Below are 18,652 nucleotides of genomic sequence, written 5' to 3'. Positions count from 1 at the left end.
TATTTCAAACAGAAGGCTGCATGAAAAATGTGGTTCAATGCCGCTTTCTAGGACTATAGTGAAAGAAAGGTTGAGGTGCCTAGGGCACGTTGTGCGGATGAAGGATGACAGATTGCCGAAGATTGTCCTTTTCGGCCAACCGTCTAGGGCTTTAGCCCTAGCAAAAGAAAGCAAGTCGTTCTCGTCTGGGGTGGGAGGATGTCATAAAGAAAGATTTAAAGGAAATGAGAACTTCGTGGTAGGGTGTAAAAAGGGAGGCTTTGAATAGATTGGGATGGAGGAGGAGTGTGCGTAGCTGTATTTGCCTCAGGCGGTTTGGTGCTGCAGTGAGTTATTAATAGTAGTAGTAGTGATAGTAGTAGTAGTAGTAGTATATATATATATATATATATATATATATATATATATATATATATATATATATATATATATAAGTATGTTATAAGTATGTATATACCTATATAGCGAGGACAGTTTGACTTACCGTCTAGGATACATCAAGAAAGGTATGTCATTATACAGTACACTCGAAATTTCAAAAACTTGAAATTTGAAAAGAAATTTGAAAAACTGTACTACTTCAATATTAGCAATACTGCCATTCAGGTTTTAGTTGTCGTAAATTAGATACTCTCGCTTAGCCACCTACCAGAAACCACAGAAAATACTGACAAAACCAGTCGCATCAATTGGGGAGGGAGAGAGAGATATGGCAGAGTAGGTATCCCTATATTTTGTTACGATCCCCCCTATATTTTGAAAAATACCTTTTTTTGGTAGCTTTATTGAAAAAAATGAAAATTTTCCCCAATCCCCTCCCCCTAGATTTTGAAAAATGTTTTTTGCCTCCCTCTAAATTTCTGTGAATTAATACCACTGCACAAAACTGCCGATAATTCACAAATAACTGATACGAAAAACGCCAAAAAGATAGAGCTAGTAAAATAGCAGCCGGCCGGTAACAGGCGCATTATCATTTATCGGAATCGCTTTACATTTAAACTTTCCATACTGTAAAGAACAGGTTGAATCTAATGGCATACACGAGGATGCCCTTTCCCGATTATTAAAAAAAATATTAAAAGTATGGATACAATAAAATTCCTCTGAGTTTCAAAGAAACAACACATAAACTGGCAATACTAAATAAAAGAAAAAGACCCTTAATAATTTGTATATATAAAACGCTTTTATAAAACTACAAAGCCAAAACCTAACCATAGCGGCGAATGACTGCCACTGAAACTTTGAACTGCGGTTCATCAGGAAAACGAAAAGTACATATGCGTCTTTTTGCGAACTATTCTGATCTAATCTCTAGATGAGTTTTACACTTCGCACATAATTATCTGTGCCAAGCGGTGAAGTCAGGTTAAAAAACCAACAGAGAAAAATCTCAATGATAAAAAAAAACAAAAAACAAAGGAGACTGAGGTTAGTGGAGAGAAAAGACGAAAAATGTAAAACAACGCGGATATTTCGCCTGTATCAAAACAAGGCGTCTTCAGCACGAGAGAAACACAAGAAGAACAAGATAAAAAACCAAGCTAAAAACAAATAAAACCACCATCAAAAAAAATATACAATTTGCACAAACTAATCCACGTAGGAAAAGATACTATTAGTGTTACTTCAGTGAAAACACCAGAGCAACTGAGATAAAACTAAAAAAAACACTGGAAATTACGTTAATTATTCTGTTGCGAAAAATCCTCTTGTTGGCTATTACTGAAGCAAATCGTTTTGGTCTAGTATGTAAAATAGTCCCCTGGGGATTATTTAAGATCTTAAGATCTTAATTTCCTTATTTCCTTATTGACCAGTTCAGCTTAAGATCTTTCATAAGTCGCGTTAAATAAAGCCTTTCATACTTAAACAAGTCCCTACACGCTAGGCTAACGTAAAACTCTATAAAAAAAATCCTAATCACCATCTAAATTTCTTACAATCATCATAATCAAACTATATACAAAAGTTGAAAGCGGAATGGAGTGGGAAATTCAAGGACGGATCTTAGCATTAAAGGCTTTCTAGGTGGAGCTTACAGTTTAATTTCAAATTACTGATTGTTTATCCAAAAATTCGATTGTGTTAACACTACGCTACGCTGACGTTTCTATAACGTAGCAAAAACTTACGTAACGTAAAATTACATGTAGAGATCAAGTATACTTAGTATTGCCAACGCTTGGGACAAAATTTACTACGTAAGAGTGCATAATGCAGCGTCAAATCTTAGGTTATTCAAGTGTGAAAGGTTCTACGTCGTAGTGTGAAAGCACCATTGCGCCATTAATAAGATCAACGTAAGAAACATATACAAGACTCTTAATAATAATGTATTTGAAAATACTGCTTGTAGGATTTGTATCCTAAAAAACCTATCAATTGAGCCAAATTTTAACGTCAACAGGAAAATGAAAGTTGCCGAAGTTCTCAGCGTAAATTACCTGCGGTTGAGAAGCTAAACCAAATACTAACTTTTATATCCCGATTTTTCCCTAAGGAAACACATCTTGGGCAGACCCAGGAATTGAGCATTTCTTCTTGTGGCTCTCCTGTTTGAATGTCATACTAGAACATAAGAAATAAAATACTTAGAGTACCAAGGACATCAAATAAAATTGTTTTTGCCCCTAGGCCAACTCAGATATATTCATACCTAAAAACGACGACTTTCTAAGATTTTTCTTTTGGCTGTTTCAAAATCATGAAGTTACAAATAAGAGTGCCAATAGGGATAAGTCCTTTCATTAGACAATAAAAAACAGATAAAGAAGTTACTGGATATTTCGATCACACACATTAGTGATAAAAAAAAAAAGGAAGTTTTTGGAGCAGCACCAAATTGTTATTAGTGTTACCACGTTGGCCCTCTCTCTCTCTCTCTCTCTCTCTCTCTCTCTCTCTCTCTCTCTCTCTCTCTCTCTCTCTCTCTCTCTCTCTCTCTCTCTCTCTCTCTCTCTCTCTCTCTCTCTCTCTCTCTCTCTCTCTCTCTCTCTCTCTCTCTCTCTCTCTCTCTCTCTCTCTCTCTCTCTCTCTCTCTCTCTCTCTCTCTCTCTCTCTCTCTCTCTCTCTCTCTCGCCTCCAACTAAACGCACAATATGAGTTCCAAAGTTTAACAAATTACTTCTCTACTTTAAAAATGTTAGAATTCCTCAGTTTACAACTACGACCACTATACACCTGATTTACTTTTTTGTTTGATGTGCTTTGTGTTTCTAAGAAAAAATTATCAGAGCAAACTAGTTTTGCTTTTATACGCAATAGGCTGGGGTTCGTTTTTTACTAGGTTTCTCCAAAGGTCACCGCCTAAGGGGTCAACCATGATAGTAGCTTGTAATGATCTTACAAAAAACGACAACAGTAAGGGATTTAAGTTTTCAAAATTCAAAAGTTCTAGCCTCGATCCACGTTGAAATTAAACCAAAGAGTACGGGGTAATTTTCTTTAGTTACTTTTAATTACTCACGGAAATAATCAATTTCAATGGAAATTAATTAACAGGCTCAATGGAATTAATGGCTACTTACACCAGAAGTAGTGCAGAAAATTTCCGGAAATACTGGAAACATCCAAACCAGCCTTAATTTCAGCTTCTTAGAATCTAGATTTCAAATGGTGGTCTTTTAGATCCAAAGTCGGCAGATTAATTTGCTTTATTTTTTATTTATTATAAAATAGTTGAGAGCTAGGTTAGTACACAGAACATAGGCAAGTTAAACAAAAAGAAATTTACATAAAAATACATATGCGCTATTTTGGCAAAAATTGCGTAATTATCTTAGGCGCAATTTAAAGCTAAAGTAAAAATAGGCTCGGTGGAATATAGGCTTATACGAACATAGGCTGAATAAGAAAAATTACAGAAATATATATCCTGCACCATTTTCGCAAAATTTGCGCCATTTTTTTTTTTTTTTTTTTTTTTTTTTTTTTTTTGTCCTATGTAAAGTAAAAATAAAAAAGAGAAAGAGAAAATGATAGTCAATAGTTTTTCTGGTTAACACCGAATCGGTTGTTTTTTTTTCTTAGAGGTTTTTCATTTCTCCTCCCTTGTTAGTTTTTCGTACTAATCTTTCGTACTAAAATTGTACTAATCTTCCATTCATTTTGGATTATCAATTTTCGATATCAGTACAAAAATAAAAAGAAACTACCTCTCCTTCTAGACACTTTGTATGAGCTATTTCAAAACAGCTTATGCATTCCATTAAAGAGCTTGGGGATTCTTTGTTTGGTCGAGCACACGGAAATGCCACCTCTTTCATCCAACCATCCAAATTACAATAGACACAGGTAGCAGTTATTGGCAACAGTGGCTAAAAATTAAAAGAGATGAAAAATAGCAAAAAGAAATTATTTTTCACAAGAACGGATCAGTTCATAACGGGAGGAGTGTTTAACTTCATAAAAGAAATAACTCACACAGTCTGAACATAAATACAAGAAAAGTAGAAAACACTTTAGGCCGATCATTTCAAAAAAAACTAATCAGGAGATGGCTGGGGGGGGGGGGGGGGTGGAATTACCCACATGCCAGTCATTTCATGAACAAGTCCCAGCAGGGGTGAGCATCCCAGTTATATCTTTATTTACCGACAGTCTAGTCAAGGGCATATCCAAGATTTTTGCCGGGGGAAGGGAGTATTTTTTCCGGGGGTGGGCGTACAAATAAAGTTTAAAAAACCCATTAAAAATTTGTCTATATGCATTTATTAACTTTTTAAGTGTCAGACATAAGGGGGGCCAAACCCTGAGCCCAGCTCCCCCTGGATACGGCCTTGAGCCTAGTACTCCACTCGGAAAAAAAATGAAGGTAATTTTTTAATTACCATGAAACTCTATTACAACAAACTGGAATAAGAAAGATAAGCGGACCGATAAGTAGATACAAAAATCAAACAAGGGGGTGACGCATCTTTTCTTATGAAGCAAAAGGGTCCCTAACCTCATCCTCGTTGAGGCGATTCACCCCTTTTATATGAAGGACCCTTGTTCCTTTTTTTTATGCGACCCTTTTTCTATTCCATTGCAACTGTTTAGTTTATAAATAATCTAACAACACAATCTAAGGATTTTTGGGACATATAAAAACAGATCGGAAACAAAATTACGTGGATGCAGACATGTCTGACTTTCAGGAGGGCGAGCATGAAATCCGATTATTTTACCTGTAGGGGAAGAGGTCAGAATCGGAAAAAATTTGTTTTAGAGCAACATTTTCCAGAGGAGAGGGGGACTACAAAAATGTTAAATACAGGTATAAACAGGAATTTTCAGCGAAAAATTAATACCTATATACAAAATTTATTTATTCAAAAACAAATTGATAATTATTTTAAATTTTGCTCGACAACGGTTATAATTGAGTTTTCGGTAGAAATACTTGCTTTCTGTGAAAAGCAACAGCATAACAACAAGAACTGATATTATATCCTTGGTATAACGAAATAAGATCAGTAGTTCGACGAATACACGTACAACACATTCAAATAAATTTAGCCTCAATTTTTTGTGATCAAACAGTTCGCGGTAACGAACTGTAAGTAAGGAGCGACCCGGCTCAATGGTAACCGAAACTCTAAAAAACGGTATTTTGATACCAATAGATACATAAAAAGAATCAGATTTTAATTCTGATTTCAAATATATAAGTTTCAATAAGTTTAATCTTACCCATCAAAAGTTACGTGCCTGATAAAATTTGGCTGATTTTCGAAAAAAGGGGGAAAAACCCCCTAAAAGTTATAGAACCTTAATGAAAATCACACCATAATATTCAGCGTATCAGACAACCCTACAGAAGAAGTTTCAAGCTCCTATCTACAAAAATGTGGAATTTTACATTTTTTGCCAGAAGAAAGATCACGGATGCGTGTTTATGTGTTTGTTTGTTTGTTTTTTTTTTTTTTTTTTTTTACCCATGGGTTATCTTTAATCACCCGTGGGCATATAAAATATTGGGAGGGGTAATTTGAACGGAAAATAAAATGTAAATTGCCCTTTTTAAGTGACCAAAAAAAATGGAGGGAAACGAGGCCCCCTCCCACGCTCATTTTTTTCCCAAAGTCACCCGATCAAAATTTTGAGATAGCCATTTTGTTCAGCATGGTCGAAAATATGATAAAAATGTCTTTTAGGATGACTTGATCCCCCAAAGTCCCCTGGGTGAGTGCTTATATTTATTAAATTTAATAATTTTTAACTTTTATTTTTTTTTTTTTTTTATTAGAATTTCTTTTTCAGTTTTTTTTTGGTGGGTGAGGGGGCGGAAGGAGAGGGTGCGCGCCGATAGGTAAGGGTCTGTCCATGACGGACGTTTTCATGGGGGAAGGGACATTGCTATGAAGGGGGCGCCGGATTTCCCAGAATTATTAAAGAGAAAGATCAGGAATTAAATAAAAAAAAACAAGTTTTTCAACTGATCAACTGATTGTGATTAAGAGGTCATTTTTAAAGAACTGGAAAAAAAAATTCGAACTATAGTTTAAAGAGCAGGGTATTGACTAGGGGGCGAACCCCCTAACATACGTGTTAAAAATTTATGAATATAGAAGTTCGTTACGTAAGTTAATTCTAAGTTACGTATATTTATTACTAATAAAAACGTTCGTAAATAAAATTAAACAAGTTTCGAGAAAGCCATTTAACCAAATATAATATGCAAATTTTGTTTTAATTATTCATGTACGGTGAGCCAAAATCAAAACCTGCATTAATTCGAAAACGTTCAAAAATTAAATAAAAAAAACAAGTTTTTTTAACTGAAAGTAAGGAACGACGTTAAAACATAACACGAACAGACATTATTCCGTATATGAAGGGGGCTGTCCCCTCCTCAACGCCGCGCTCTTTACGCTAAATTTTGACTTTCTCACAACTCTATTTTTTAAAACAATAAAAAAAATTTACCGTAAAGAGCGCGGCGATGAGCAGGGGACAGCCTCCTTCATAACCGAAACTCTATAAAACGGGATTGGCTGGGGGAGGGGCAGGGCCTATTGTTTACATATAGTATAGGTTATTGCGAAGGATACAGACATTTTCCGGGTGGATTTTTTCTGGTAGGGGGGGCTGGGGGAGGGGTTTACATGGGAGGATCTTTCCATAGAGGAATTTTGCATGGGGATGGGAATTTTTCATGAAGGGGGTACCGGATTTCCCAGCATTATTTAAAAAACGATCATAAATTAAATTAAAAAAAAAAAAAAACGTTTATGCAACAGAAAGTAAGGAAGAAAATTAAAAACATATAATAACAGAAATTATTACATATATTATGGGGTTAACCCTATCGTCAATACCTCGCTCTTTACGCTAAAGTTTTTCTTAGTACTTTCAAAAGATCTTTTTATTCTAATTAGACGGTCTTGTGATTTTAGCGTAAAGAGATCAGGGGGAAACCCCTTCATATACGTATATCAAACCGAACGGAATTCATTCCGTATACGAAGGGTTGCCTCCTCTTCAATACCTTGCTATTTATGTTATATTTCTACTGTTTGTCCCATTTTTCAAGAACGGCTACTGAAACACAAGGGCCATATAATTACAATAGGAAGCCTTATTCAAAGTTCTAATAGCTATAGCTTCGACATCAGATCGAGAGATCACTGGTTCAAACATTTTCACTGATATTAGTCAGAAGAAAGTGAACAGCTGTGACATTTTAACATAAAATAACATTTTTTTTTTAACACAAAATAATTTTATTTTAATTTCATTATTATATCCAACCATCCCCTACAAGTGAAAAAATTTTAATGAAAATCACACCGTCAGATTCGGCGTATCAGAAAACCCTATAACATAGGTTTCAAGCTCATATCTGCAAAAATCTGTAACTTTGTATTTTTTGCCAGAAGAAAAATATACGAATATAGAAGTTCGTTACGTAAGTTAATTTGTAAATTACGTCAGAACCTAATTTAGAGACAGCCATTTAGCAAAAGAAAAGTAAAATTTTTATGCAAATTTTGTTTACTTATTCAATGACGGCGAGCCAAAACAAAAGCTGCATTAACTAAAAAACGATCAGAAATTAAATAAAAAAAACAAGTTTTTTAAACTGAAAGTAAGGAGCGACATTAAAACTTAAAACGAACAGAAATTATTCCGTATATGAAAGGGCTGTCCCCTCCTCAACGCCTCGCTCTTTACGCTAAAGTTTGACTCTGTCTCACAACTTTATTTTTTAAAACAATAAAAAACTTTAGCGTAAAGAGCGAGGCGTTGAGGAGGGGACAGCCCCTTTCATATACGGAATAATTTCTGTTCGTTTTAAGTTTTAATGTCGCTCCTTACTTTCAGTTTAAAAAACTTGTTTTTTTTTATTTAATATTAAGAAACAATAAAAAAATATTTGTTATATATAATTAGTCCGACTACAGCTTAAGCTAGCAGATTCTAAGCTAGTTAAATTAACATGTATATAAATGTTCAAATCAAAGCGGTCAAGAGTTTTCCAAATCGAATATATTCTAGACCAAGCTGGGTAGCTGGATGGTTCTGAGGGCCTTGAGGGGACAATATTCAATTCAATTCAAACTTTTTATTTCCTCCGAATACGAAGAATAAGAAAAAAATAAATAAAGATAATAACCGCTATTCAACAGGCCATAAAACTATTTTAAACTACATAACAACAAGTAAGCACAGGAGTTCAGTCAAAATTATCGCACAAAATAACACTACATTCAACAGTTATTAAAATAACAACTAGAATTAACACTTCACAATTAACACTTCATTTAAAAATTAAATCAAGTAAAATAAATTAAGCTTCGTGCGCAGCTCTATATAAATTATGAGAAAAAAACATTTAATTTGGATAAAAATTTCTTTTGCTTTTTCTCCAAAACATCAACAGGGTTTAAAATTAAACATTTTAAGTAGTGTAAGACAACAGATGGATAGACAAATTAAAAAAAAAAAAAAAACTGGGAATACATTAAGAATTTGAATACACTAAGTATATTTGTTCAAATTAGTAATATTTGATTTTAATTTAAACTTTCGGTTAAAGAATAGGAGTATTACCCTCCTATTCTTTAACCGAAATATTATTGAAATTAAGAAGGTTTTATATAAAACATTAATTTCATAAAAAAAAAAAAATGGCTCCAACAAGCTACAAGAAAGAATAGGCCAGCTTCGGTTCTTACTAGCCGCATTTGCGGAAGACGGGGTGACGGGATCTTTGGTCAGTTGCTGGTGAATCTTTAGGAAAATGATTGAGCCTTTCCAGACCAAGAAATTTCATTTACTTCATATGCTTAGAGAAATGAAAAATGAAATAAGGAATAAGAAAATGAAATGAGAAATTGCATTTCCTTAGTGGAAAAAAACTATAAGTGAACTACACCCTTCGACAGCAGAAAAAAAAAAAAATTAATTTACAAATTGTTCCTTTCGCTATTGCAAACGGCGAATCAAAGCTTTTATTTGGAAATACTCGATTGCTCCCAAATCAAATCAAAATCTCCTTTATTTCAAAACGCTTACACGGTCGGGCCGATTCTTGTTTTTTTTTAAATAATTCAAAGAGTCTACATATACAAAATGCAATTTTCACATTCAGTGACACGGTCAATACAAATACAATTTTCACAACACTTACACGGTCAACAAAATTAATAAGGACAAAAATTAAAATAACATACATCCATATATAAAATTAGGAATCTAAGTTATAAAGACGAACAAGCCCAGACACAAAACTTTTTTCTTATCTTGCATGGGTTGTAAATACTGGTTGTATTTATGGTATAGGTTAGGGTAACAAGTTAAATTCTTGGAGGAGCGATATATTAGGAGATTTAGACACCAAAAGCAGGGCACGGTACTGAACTCACTCCAATGTCTCTGACTGGTCATGAGTAAGGGAGAAATGCCATACTTGACAACAATATTCTAAGATATGTCTAATGAAAGAAAGATAGAACCTCAGAAGATGCTGGACAGGAACACCATAACGAGATAGCAACTTCATAGCAGAGATACCCATATTTCCACGTTTGACTCTGCTTCCTACTTCTTTGTCCTACTTCATATCTGATGAAATATGGACGCCTAGCAGCTTAATTACGGTGACCATCTGCTGTTGGTGTAGGGGCGGATTATAGGTTGGTTCGGTCCTCAAGGAAGAAATTTGAATTACAAGGGATTTGTCCACATTCACCACCATGCCGTTACTGGCAGCCTGGTTCTTAATGTCTTCGATGATACCATACGCGTTGCTTGGGGAGTCCTTGTGGCAAATTTCAGTTAATGACAGACCATCGACGTACTTCCCTCTTTCTGGATAGGACTTTGCCAGCTCATTGAACAAGACAAGAAACAAAAGAGGACCAAGGATTGTTCCTTGTGGCACTCCACAGTAGATTTGAACCTCGGTTGAGTACGCGCTCTTATATTTAGCGCTTTGCTTTCGATCGGAGAGAAAGCTGACAATGATCCAACTAAGGCAGGGGTGATACTATACCTTGTAAGTAACTTTTTGATGAGTTTACTGGGGTTGATCAGGTTGGAAGCTTTTTTCAGATCTATTGCTATGAGGTTTATCCAGTAATCAGGGTTGTCTAGGTTCTTGAGGATTTTGTCCAAGAGGCTTGCCAAATAGTGAGCTGTTGAGGTCTTGGGAGGGCTACCAAATTGCTGTAGATCCACCATGCTGATGATTCTTTCCTTTAGCCAGGATGAGAGGATTTGTTCGTAGACATTGCTATATACCGATGTAAGGGTGACTGGCCAAACTCCAGTGACGTCATTAGGTGCGTCTTTTTTAGGTATCGGTGTCACATATCTTTTCTTCCATTAAGACGGTAAGTTCCCAGAAATGGTGATGTAGTTGAATAAATTTGAAAGTGGTTGACTAAGTTCATCTGGGAAAGCTTTTATAATTTGGATTGGGATATCAATTGGCGTAACGCTTGTTCGTTTTGTTATTCTAAGTTTTTTGGTCACCATTCCGGCTGTTACTGTTGGGAAGTCCTGATAGTCTGGCGGTGGCTGTGGTATCTCATCTGGGGTATCAAACCAGCTGGGATTGGAAATTGGAGGGGGAGGCACCTGGCAGTAAAACGTTATCGAACGAGACGAAGGAGGGGATGGTGGCTTTCTGTGTCGCCCTAAAAAGGTTAGATTGTAAGCCTATCCTCCACCATAACCGATACATGAGCGAAATTACACGATTTGTCAAAACACGATAAAAAAGAAACAAATCAACATGATCAAAACTGCACTTGTTAGTCCTACAATTACCCGAAATAAAAATCCTGACATATATGTAAAAACTTGCACTGTTTACGAAACTTGGAAACCCCGCGATTAAAAAATCTACATATTACATTTTCTTTTCCGCCTTTTCTCACGTTTTCTTTCTTTTTATTTTTGACAATTTTCTCAAAAATAATACACACGTCATTATCTGTTGATGATTTATCATAAAGCTCGGTAATCACTGCGGCGTTCTCGTCATTATTTGCTGGAATTTTATCAGCAAGTTCGGCACTTACTGCACGAAGAAACTTGCTCGAGTTATATGCATGTCCAAAATTACATTTTGTCCTAGTTTGCACTTCCCTGTCAAAATCATGTTAAAACACTTTCTTGCTTTTGAAAAAGGGTCATTGCCGTTTGGCAGTCGGACAAACTTGCTTGCATCAGATTTATTTTTGAAACTTATAATAAAATGCTCAAATATTGGCTTAGGTTCAGGGGCGATATCGGTGGTAGCACTTTTAATTGACGGCGGCTTTGCTGGCCCGGGAGATGGGAGTTTTAGATTGTTCATTCTCTAACGTTCGTGTTTCAGCCACGCAATTTCGTCGTCTTTACCAAAGATTTTTAGCTTAAGATCAGATATCACTTTATTGGTATGTTCGCCAATGCTTTTTAGCTTTTCAGTCAGAAGCTGAATTTCAGCATTCCGCCGGGTTAATTGGTCATTAATCTGATCAAGTTCATAAACATAACTAGAGTAGTTTTTGCACGAGTATGGTTCGGTAAAGGGGGGTATTTTATTCGGTGCTTCAGTTTGGGTCGCAGCCTTCGTCGGTAGCATAAACCGGGAAATAGGAGCTGCTTTAGGTGTGTAAGTTCTATTCAGCAAGTTAGGCTTATTACTTATAGAAAAATAAAGCCTGATTGGTGAACAAAGTTTACTAATCTTCTCTTGCTCCTAAATTTTGAAAAAGTGAGACGCCTCTAATTTCTTAGAATCCCTGCGTTCGGTCGATTTCACTAACGGGGGGAAAGAGTAAAAGAGTAAGACTCGAAATCTCTTGAGTGAAGTCTGGTGTTAAGGGCTTGCTGGAACTTGTCTCAACTGGGATAACTGGTGATGGAGCTTGAGCAGAGCTGGAGTAATAGGTGCAATATTTTAAAAAACACCAAGTAGCATTTTCTAACCTTTGTTGCTGTGTAATATCAGCACAATCGGGGTGCGGCCATTGATTGTATTTGCTACATTAAACTGTACCTCTGCCGGCTATTTCTTTGCATTCGGGGCAGAGGAACTTCATATTCAGATTGGTATTCAAAGATTTTCAAGATATTCAAAGTTTATTCATAGATAATAACGGAATTCAGAGTGTAATTCAACAATTAAAATCTTCAGCCAGAAAGCCAACTGGCTAGCCTACGTAAGACACTGGTACTTCCTATAGAGCCATTTATAACCACTTAAAATGTCTTCCTGGTAATTCACAATAGCTAATAGCATGTATTGAAAGAAAGGTAGATCCGCCCAGTACGGGCTATCAGTAATAATATCCAGTTCCCAAGGGAATTCTCAATCAAGTAGCAAAACTAAAATAATCCGCTTATTCAACTTTTAATCCTTTGGTATACTAAATCAATTCTCATCAATATATTAGCTGTAGGTGAAGAAAGAGACTATAATCCTTTGTCAGTTAAAAACAGAGAATTTACAGAAACTAGACTAGTGGCCCTAATATTGCTAGGAGCCATTTGGCGCGAGAACTTCTTATAAAAAAGATTATTACTATACATCCTCATTGTGACTCCCTTAGCTTCTAAAATTGATATCCGGGTTGCAGCGGTAGCTAGCAACCTAGTAAGAGACGATCACGTCCAATGTTAAGAAATATAAAAACCCATAGCTCCTAAAAAACAGAGTCAGATCAAAACAAAAGTACACCATTACAACCGCCTTGTCCGAAACCCCTATTTAGGAACCTTTCTGTCCCTTGGCTTGAACAGCAAGGGAAATATACTGACTTGAAAATCAAGAAAAGTGGCAGCTGCTACAATATTCTGCCTAAACGGCATCTTTTTTTTTCTTTCTTTCTTCCACAGATAGCTTGGCACTGGAACATCGTTTCCTCATAAGACGTTCTCTTGTTTCTAGAGTAAAACAACATTACCTGTTAAGTAAAATGGGCCAGGCAGCGATCACGATATATATTTAGAACAGCGAGGAAAAAAAAGATGAACAATCTGGCCGAAGTACCCCAAAGATTAAGTTGTTGACCCTTATATTACTAAGCTGATCCATTAGGCATTCATGGGTTCCTTGTAAAGGTGAACACCACTAAGCCACCTTATCTGTCATCCCCTTGGCGCTTTATTGCTTGAATTTCCTCTTCAGACTTCTTATCATTCCCAGACATGAGACACCCTTACAGCACTGTAAGAAATATCCGGCAACCATGGCGATTTATGTTCAGAGCATCGAGAAAAGTAACATAAGCAGTTCGACCGAAAATTCCAGAATCTAAGCCTACTGACTTTAATACTGCAAGGAGTCATGCGGCGTTGGTGGGTTTCTTGTAAAGGAAAATATCCCTATGTTTTCTTATCTATGACTTCCTTAGCTTTTTTGCTTGAGTTTCCTTTAAGACTTTCTCTTATTATTTCTAAACATAAAGGGGGCACGAGATATCTTTATTGCACCGTCAAGAGAGTCAGGCAACCTTGGCAATACATGACCAGGACATCACAAAAGAGGCGCAAAAGCAGTCAAATGATTGGTGAAAAACCCGTTGGATACTTTGTGTTGAAGGTCGAGAATTCTAATAAAAAAAAAGAAAAAAAGAACTAATTCTTCTTTCTAGGCCAAACGCTTTTTCTAACAATAGAAAAATTATTTTATAGTGTATCAAAAGATGTTTATATATAACACAAAAAATTAGATGCAGAAAGAAAATAAAATATCAGGGAACTATGGCATCGAGAATAGTTCAGCCTATTTAAGCCAAATCCTGAAGTCTGACCCAAGGGCGGATCCAGGAATTTTTTAGGGGGGGGGGGGCACAATATAGGTTGATCCGATAAACTTGCGTTAGGAGCAAGTTTAATTAACGCAAACTTGCGTTAATTAAGTAAATTACACTACTTTAAACTATGTTAGGGGGAGCGCGCCCCCCTCGCTCCTCCCCTGGATCCGCCACTGGTCTGACCAAGCTTCATATCGAGTAAGAATTTTGCTTTTTCATGCCTTTTCAAGAACATGTAATATAACATTTTGTGGATGCTGTTTTAGAAAAATTGTTCGTTAAACAAAGAAAAAAAAATTATTTTCCCCCCCCCCTCTTTCAATTGCTATGCCAATTAGGTATATGATCAGCGTTTTCTATACTTTCTTGAACCGATATTGGTTATAACTCTACAAAATAGGGGAATTATTTGAAATCATGTGACAAATAAAGAGGTATTGGAAAACTCAGCACAACAAGTCGCATAACTTCCCTAACGTGATTTTTATAAATTAAGTAATTCAAGAAATAATCCTTCATTCGAGCAGTAGTTTCATTTGGGGGATCCTCCTAGATTTTTTGATCCCCCCTCTTTTATATTTTAAAAAAAATTTTAGGAGGGCGATTTCAATGAAAAATGTCTTTTTTGGTACTGTCACTGAAAAAAGTGGATAAACGACAAGTTTTCCCCCCTCCCCTAAATTTTGAAGAATAGTTATTTGGGGCCTTTTCATTAAAGAGTGGCTTATTTTGGTATTTTCATTGAAAAAAATGAAAAAAAGACAGGCTTAACCCCCCCCCCCCCTAGATTTTGAAAAATATACGAGAAACATAATACATTACTTGCAGTACTGCTGTGAAAAATCTTCTATGAAGTCTACTTACCAATGAGTTTAAAAAACTGATTAGAGAGTAAACTCAAGTTTGTTTCTGAATTAAAAAAAAAAAGATCAAAGCCAATTAGCGCTATTCTGCCAAACTATACCTACCGTAAAAATCTGCCCAGTGTCAGAAAATTTTGAACTGAGTCCAAATAAACTTGAAGCTTTCAGCGAAACGCAATTTTATTGCATTCGAATCGAACTTGTGATATTTCTAGTCCTGTCGTATCCAGGGAGGAGGGGTTAAGGGAGTTTGAGCCCCTCTCTCCCAAATTTTTTCCCGACTGGAAAAAACGTAATAAAAATGCACAAAAAAATTTTTTGATGGGTTAAAAAAAAAAATTGTGACCCCCCGCCCCCAAACAAAAATCCCGGATACGGTCTTGCTTTAAGGTAATATTTTCATTCCAACTTTTATTTTTTAAGGTTCATTTAAGAGCTAATTAGCTATTCGGAGTTATTTTAATACATTAATGTTAGGCTTAAATCTTAAGATAATATATTTAGCTCAAGTCTAATCTTTAATTAGTTTCAAGAGCTCACTTTAGATATATTTACATTAAAAGAAACTAAAATGAAATATTGAGGGTGCTTAAAACTGGCATTGCAATGCTCTCTGAAAAACAGATAAAAAAAAAGTAGAAACATAAGTTTGGAAAAAAATCTCCAGTATCTAATTGCCCCAAAATTGGACCCCACAGTCCATAATTTGGGAACACCGACATGGTTAAGCGATCAGACACAGAAAATCGAAAAATATACAAAGCATGTGATCACTAAATAATTGTGATCACTGATTCATGTGATCACTAAATAATTGTGATAACTTATTCATGTGATCATTAAATAACATTAATAGACACTGACTTAAAATAAAGCCTGTTTTGAACCTTTTCAGGTCTGTTGAACAACACTGCACTGTGAGTGGGGCTAAAAAAATTTATTCGTTTCGGCTCTTACTAGTTCTCCATACTAATTCCAACCGTTGAGCCCTACTAGTTCGGTCCGCTTTTCCCTCTCCTCCAAACTTAGCCAATAAAACAGAAGGAACTACTACTACTACTACTAACAGCTCATCGCAGCACCAAGCCGTCTAAGGCCAACATAGCTACACACCCTCCTCCTCCATCCCAATATATTCCAAGCCTCCCTCTTTACACCCTCCCAGGAAGGTCCCATTTCCCTTAATTTTTTCTTTACGACATCCTCCTCCCCAACCACAGAAGACCTGCTTTCTGTTTAGCCCTAGACGGTTGGCCGAAAAGGACAATCTTTGGCAATCTGTCATCCTTCATCCGCAGAAACAGAAGGAACGACATTTATAAAGGCCCAATATCCACCAGGCAACGTTTAGAGCCCCACCTTCCCTAAAAATGCAAAAGCCCAGAAGAAAATATAAAAATGAATTATAAAAAAATACATAAAATTCACACAAATAACAAATCCAAGAAAATACCTATACAGATTAAAAATCACCATTTAAGAAGCCTAAAATAAATATTTACAAGATAAGCGAAAGAAAATCGAGATAGTGAAGTAAGTGAAAACACGATACATTCAGCTGTCCTCCGCAAATATTTTGCGGAGGAACAGATCGAAAATAAGCGAACAGTTTGCTGATTTGAGGAAGTAGCTCGCACTTGACAGATCCGATCAAAATAGTAAATTTCACACTCTTAACAACTCACCTTCAGACACTGTCGGGCCTTACAAGTTTGTTTCGCTTTACCCTGTCCTCCAAACTTCGTCATATCAGCGCAGAAAATACACTCACCACAGTCATCTCTTAAGCAGGCTTCGCACTCCCTGCATCGCGTTCGCCGACGACGGGGGAAACTCCCGATCACTAAAACAGAGTTTACCTTTTATTTTCAAAATAATACAAAACTACAATTCAACTACTTTATTGTAAATCTTCTCAACTAGAAATGAAAAACAGATAATCTTGAGTCTCCAAAATATCTTGATATACATGAGGTAGATCAAAGGGCATTGTGAGCCAAAGGAATGAATTAATCTGGAAAACGAAAACCATTTCTAAAAGTTCTATAAGCACAACGTATACCGAAAAAAGTCTATTTGAATGTAGGCACAAACGCTAAGAGGGGGAAGGGCCTATGAACTCAACCCCTCTCCCAAAATTCCAAGATTTATATAAGTTATTTAATTCTTGTTTTATCTTTCATACTGTTAACCTGACTTTTACTTTGTCTAGGCCCCCCCCCCCCCTGAATTCTCGTGCATATGATTCCTCTAAGGTACACAGAAGGAACGTACAAATACTTACAAAGAGGTTACATACTGAACTTATGTTCCGTTCCTGTTTAAAGCCTTTCTAATTGAAAAATCCTTAGAGAAAGGTTTAAAATAAACTTTCTCTTAGCTTAACTTGCTTCTACCTTTTGCAAAAATATTTCTAAAGAAAAGCTTCCTGTTTATTCACTGGTAAAAACGTACGATCGGTATTTATTTCTTCAATGGGTATTTCGTATGGTTCTAGAAATTTTTAGAGTAGTCCATGCTCCAAAGTGGTAGCAAACACTTTTTCTTATGTATCTCAAATGAATAAAATTGTAAAGAAAAAAAAATGCTTCTACTGCTACTACAACTACTATTGACAAAGTGTCGTAGCACCAAGCACCCTGAGTCCAACTCACCTGCGCAAACTCCTCCGCTGACCACTTTTTGCAGTAGCGAGGGAGCCGGCCTCCTTGTATGCAACCTTAATATGTGCTTCAAACAAATATTTTTGCCCTATTCCCTCCCAGCCCCCTAGCCACATTGATCCGAACGACTTTTAACAGAAAGCTTGGAAATTTAGGCCTGAAATTGCACTTTTCTAGACTTTGTCCCCCCCCCCCCTATGTAGTAAAACAATATGCCAAGAAATAAATATTCTGCACAAACTGTATCCGCAGGCACCAATTATTTACTTAAAACATGAAATTCTGGATCTATTCAGAGCTCCACTTTTGAATTCCTTTCACGAAGCTATTATTTCCTAGAAATACTTTCTTAAGAATACTTCACCTCATATTTTAAGACGTTTTCCATACAAAGGAATTGAAAGGATATTTAGTGAAAATCACAAGAAAAAACTATCAAGTTAGGTTAAGCACGTTAAACACGATTAAGCATGTTAAGCACGTTAAGCACGATTAAGCACGTTAAGCATGTTAAGCACAATTTCCGGTAAGCCTCCTCCTTCCTCCGGTCCACCTTTACTCGTAATCATGTCCTAATCACCCAACATTTCTATTATTGTTGGATCAAAGCTAAATTAGACCACATCTTTTGTTTAGACCAAAGCTAATTGTTAGATAAGGGGGCCATTCAAATGAGTACCTAAAACTATTCGTAGACACTTGCTCTACAAAGCACCTCGTGCATTGTTCTAGACCTTTTGAACCGCCTATGTTTCAGAGCCATGATTACCCAGTGGCACTACCCTGGTTTCTAATATTCTAATCTTAGTTGAAAGACTATTCTTCTATACTGTTTTATCCACTACAATAAAACAACCTGCACCACAGCTATTCTACTTTTAAA

General features: G+C 36.1%; 1 protein-coding gene across 2 annotated transcripts in view; it reads right to left on the bottom strand.

Annotated features, from left to right (window-relative positions):
- Positions 1 to 18,652, bottom strand: part of LOC148941969 (jmjC domain-containing histone demethylation protein 1-like) — a 123,168-nt gene that overhangs the window by 26,434 nt on the left and 78,082 nt on the right. For both annotated transcript variants that reach the window (XM_089102881.1, XM_089102880.1), the window contains exons 10-12: positions 16,792 to 16,949; positions 4,161 to 4,322; positions 2,482 to 2,574 (exon numbers count right to left, since the gene is read on the bottom strand). In XM_089102881.1, the coding sequence (XP_088959007.1) occupies positions 2,482 to 2,574; positions 4,161 to 4,322; positions 16,792 to 16,949 (413 nt within the window). The remainder of the gene's footprint in view (positions 1 to 2,481; positions 2,575 to 4,160; positions 4,323 to 16,791; positions 16,950 to 18,652) is intronic.

Source organism: Artemia sp. Qi Xiang Cuo, chromosome 17, assembly GCF_049724085.1.
Source record: "Artemia sp. Qi Xiang Cuo chromosome 17, ASM4972408v1, whole genome shotgun sequence".
Taxonomy (NCBI): domain Eukaryota; kingdom Metazoa; phylum Arthropoda; class Branchiopoda; order Anostraca; family Artemiidae; genus Artemia; species Artemia sp. Qi Xiang Cuo.
The sequence above is the reverse complement of the archived record's forward strand: the minus strand, read 5'-3'. Positions and strand labels throughout refer to the sequence as shown.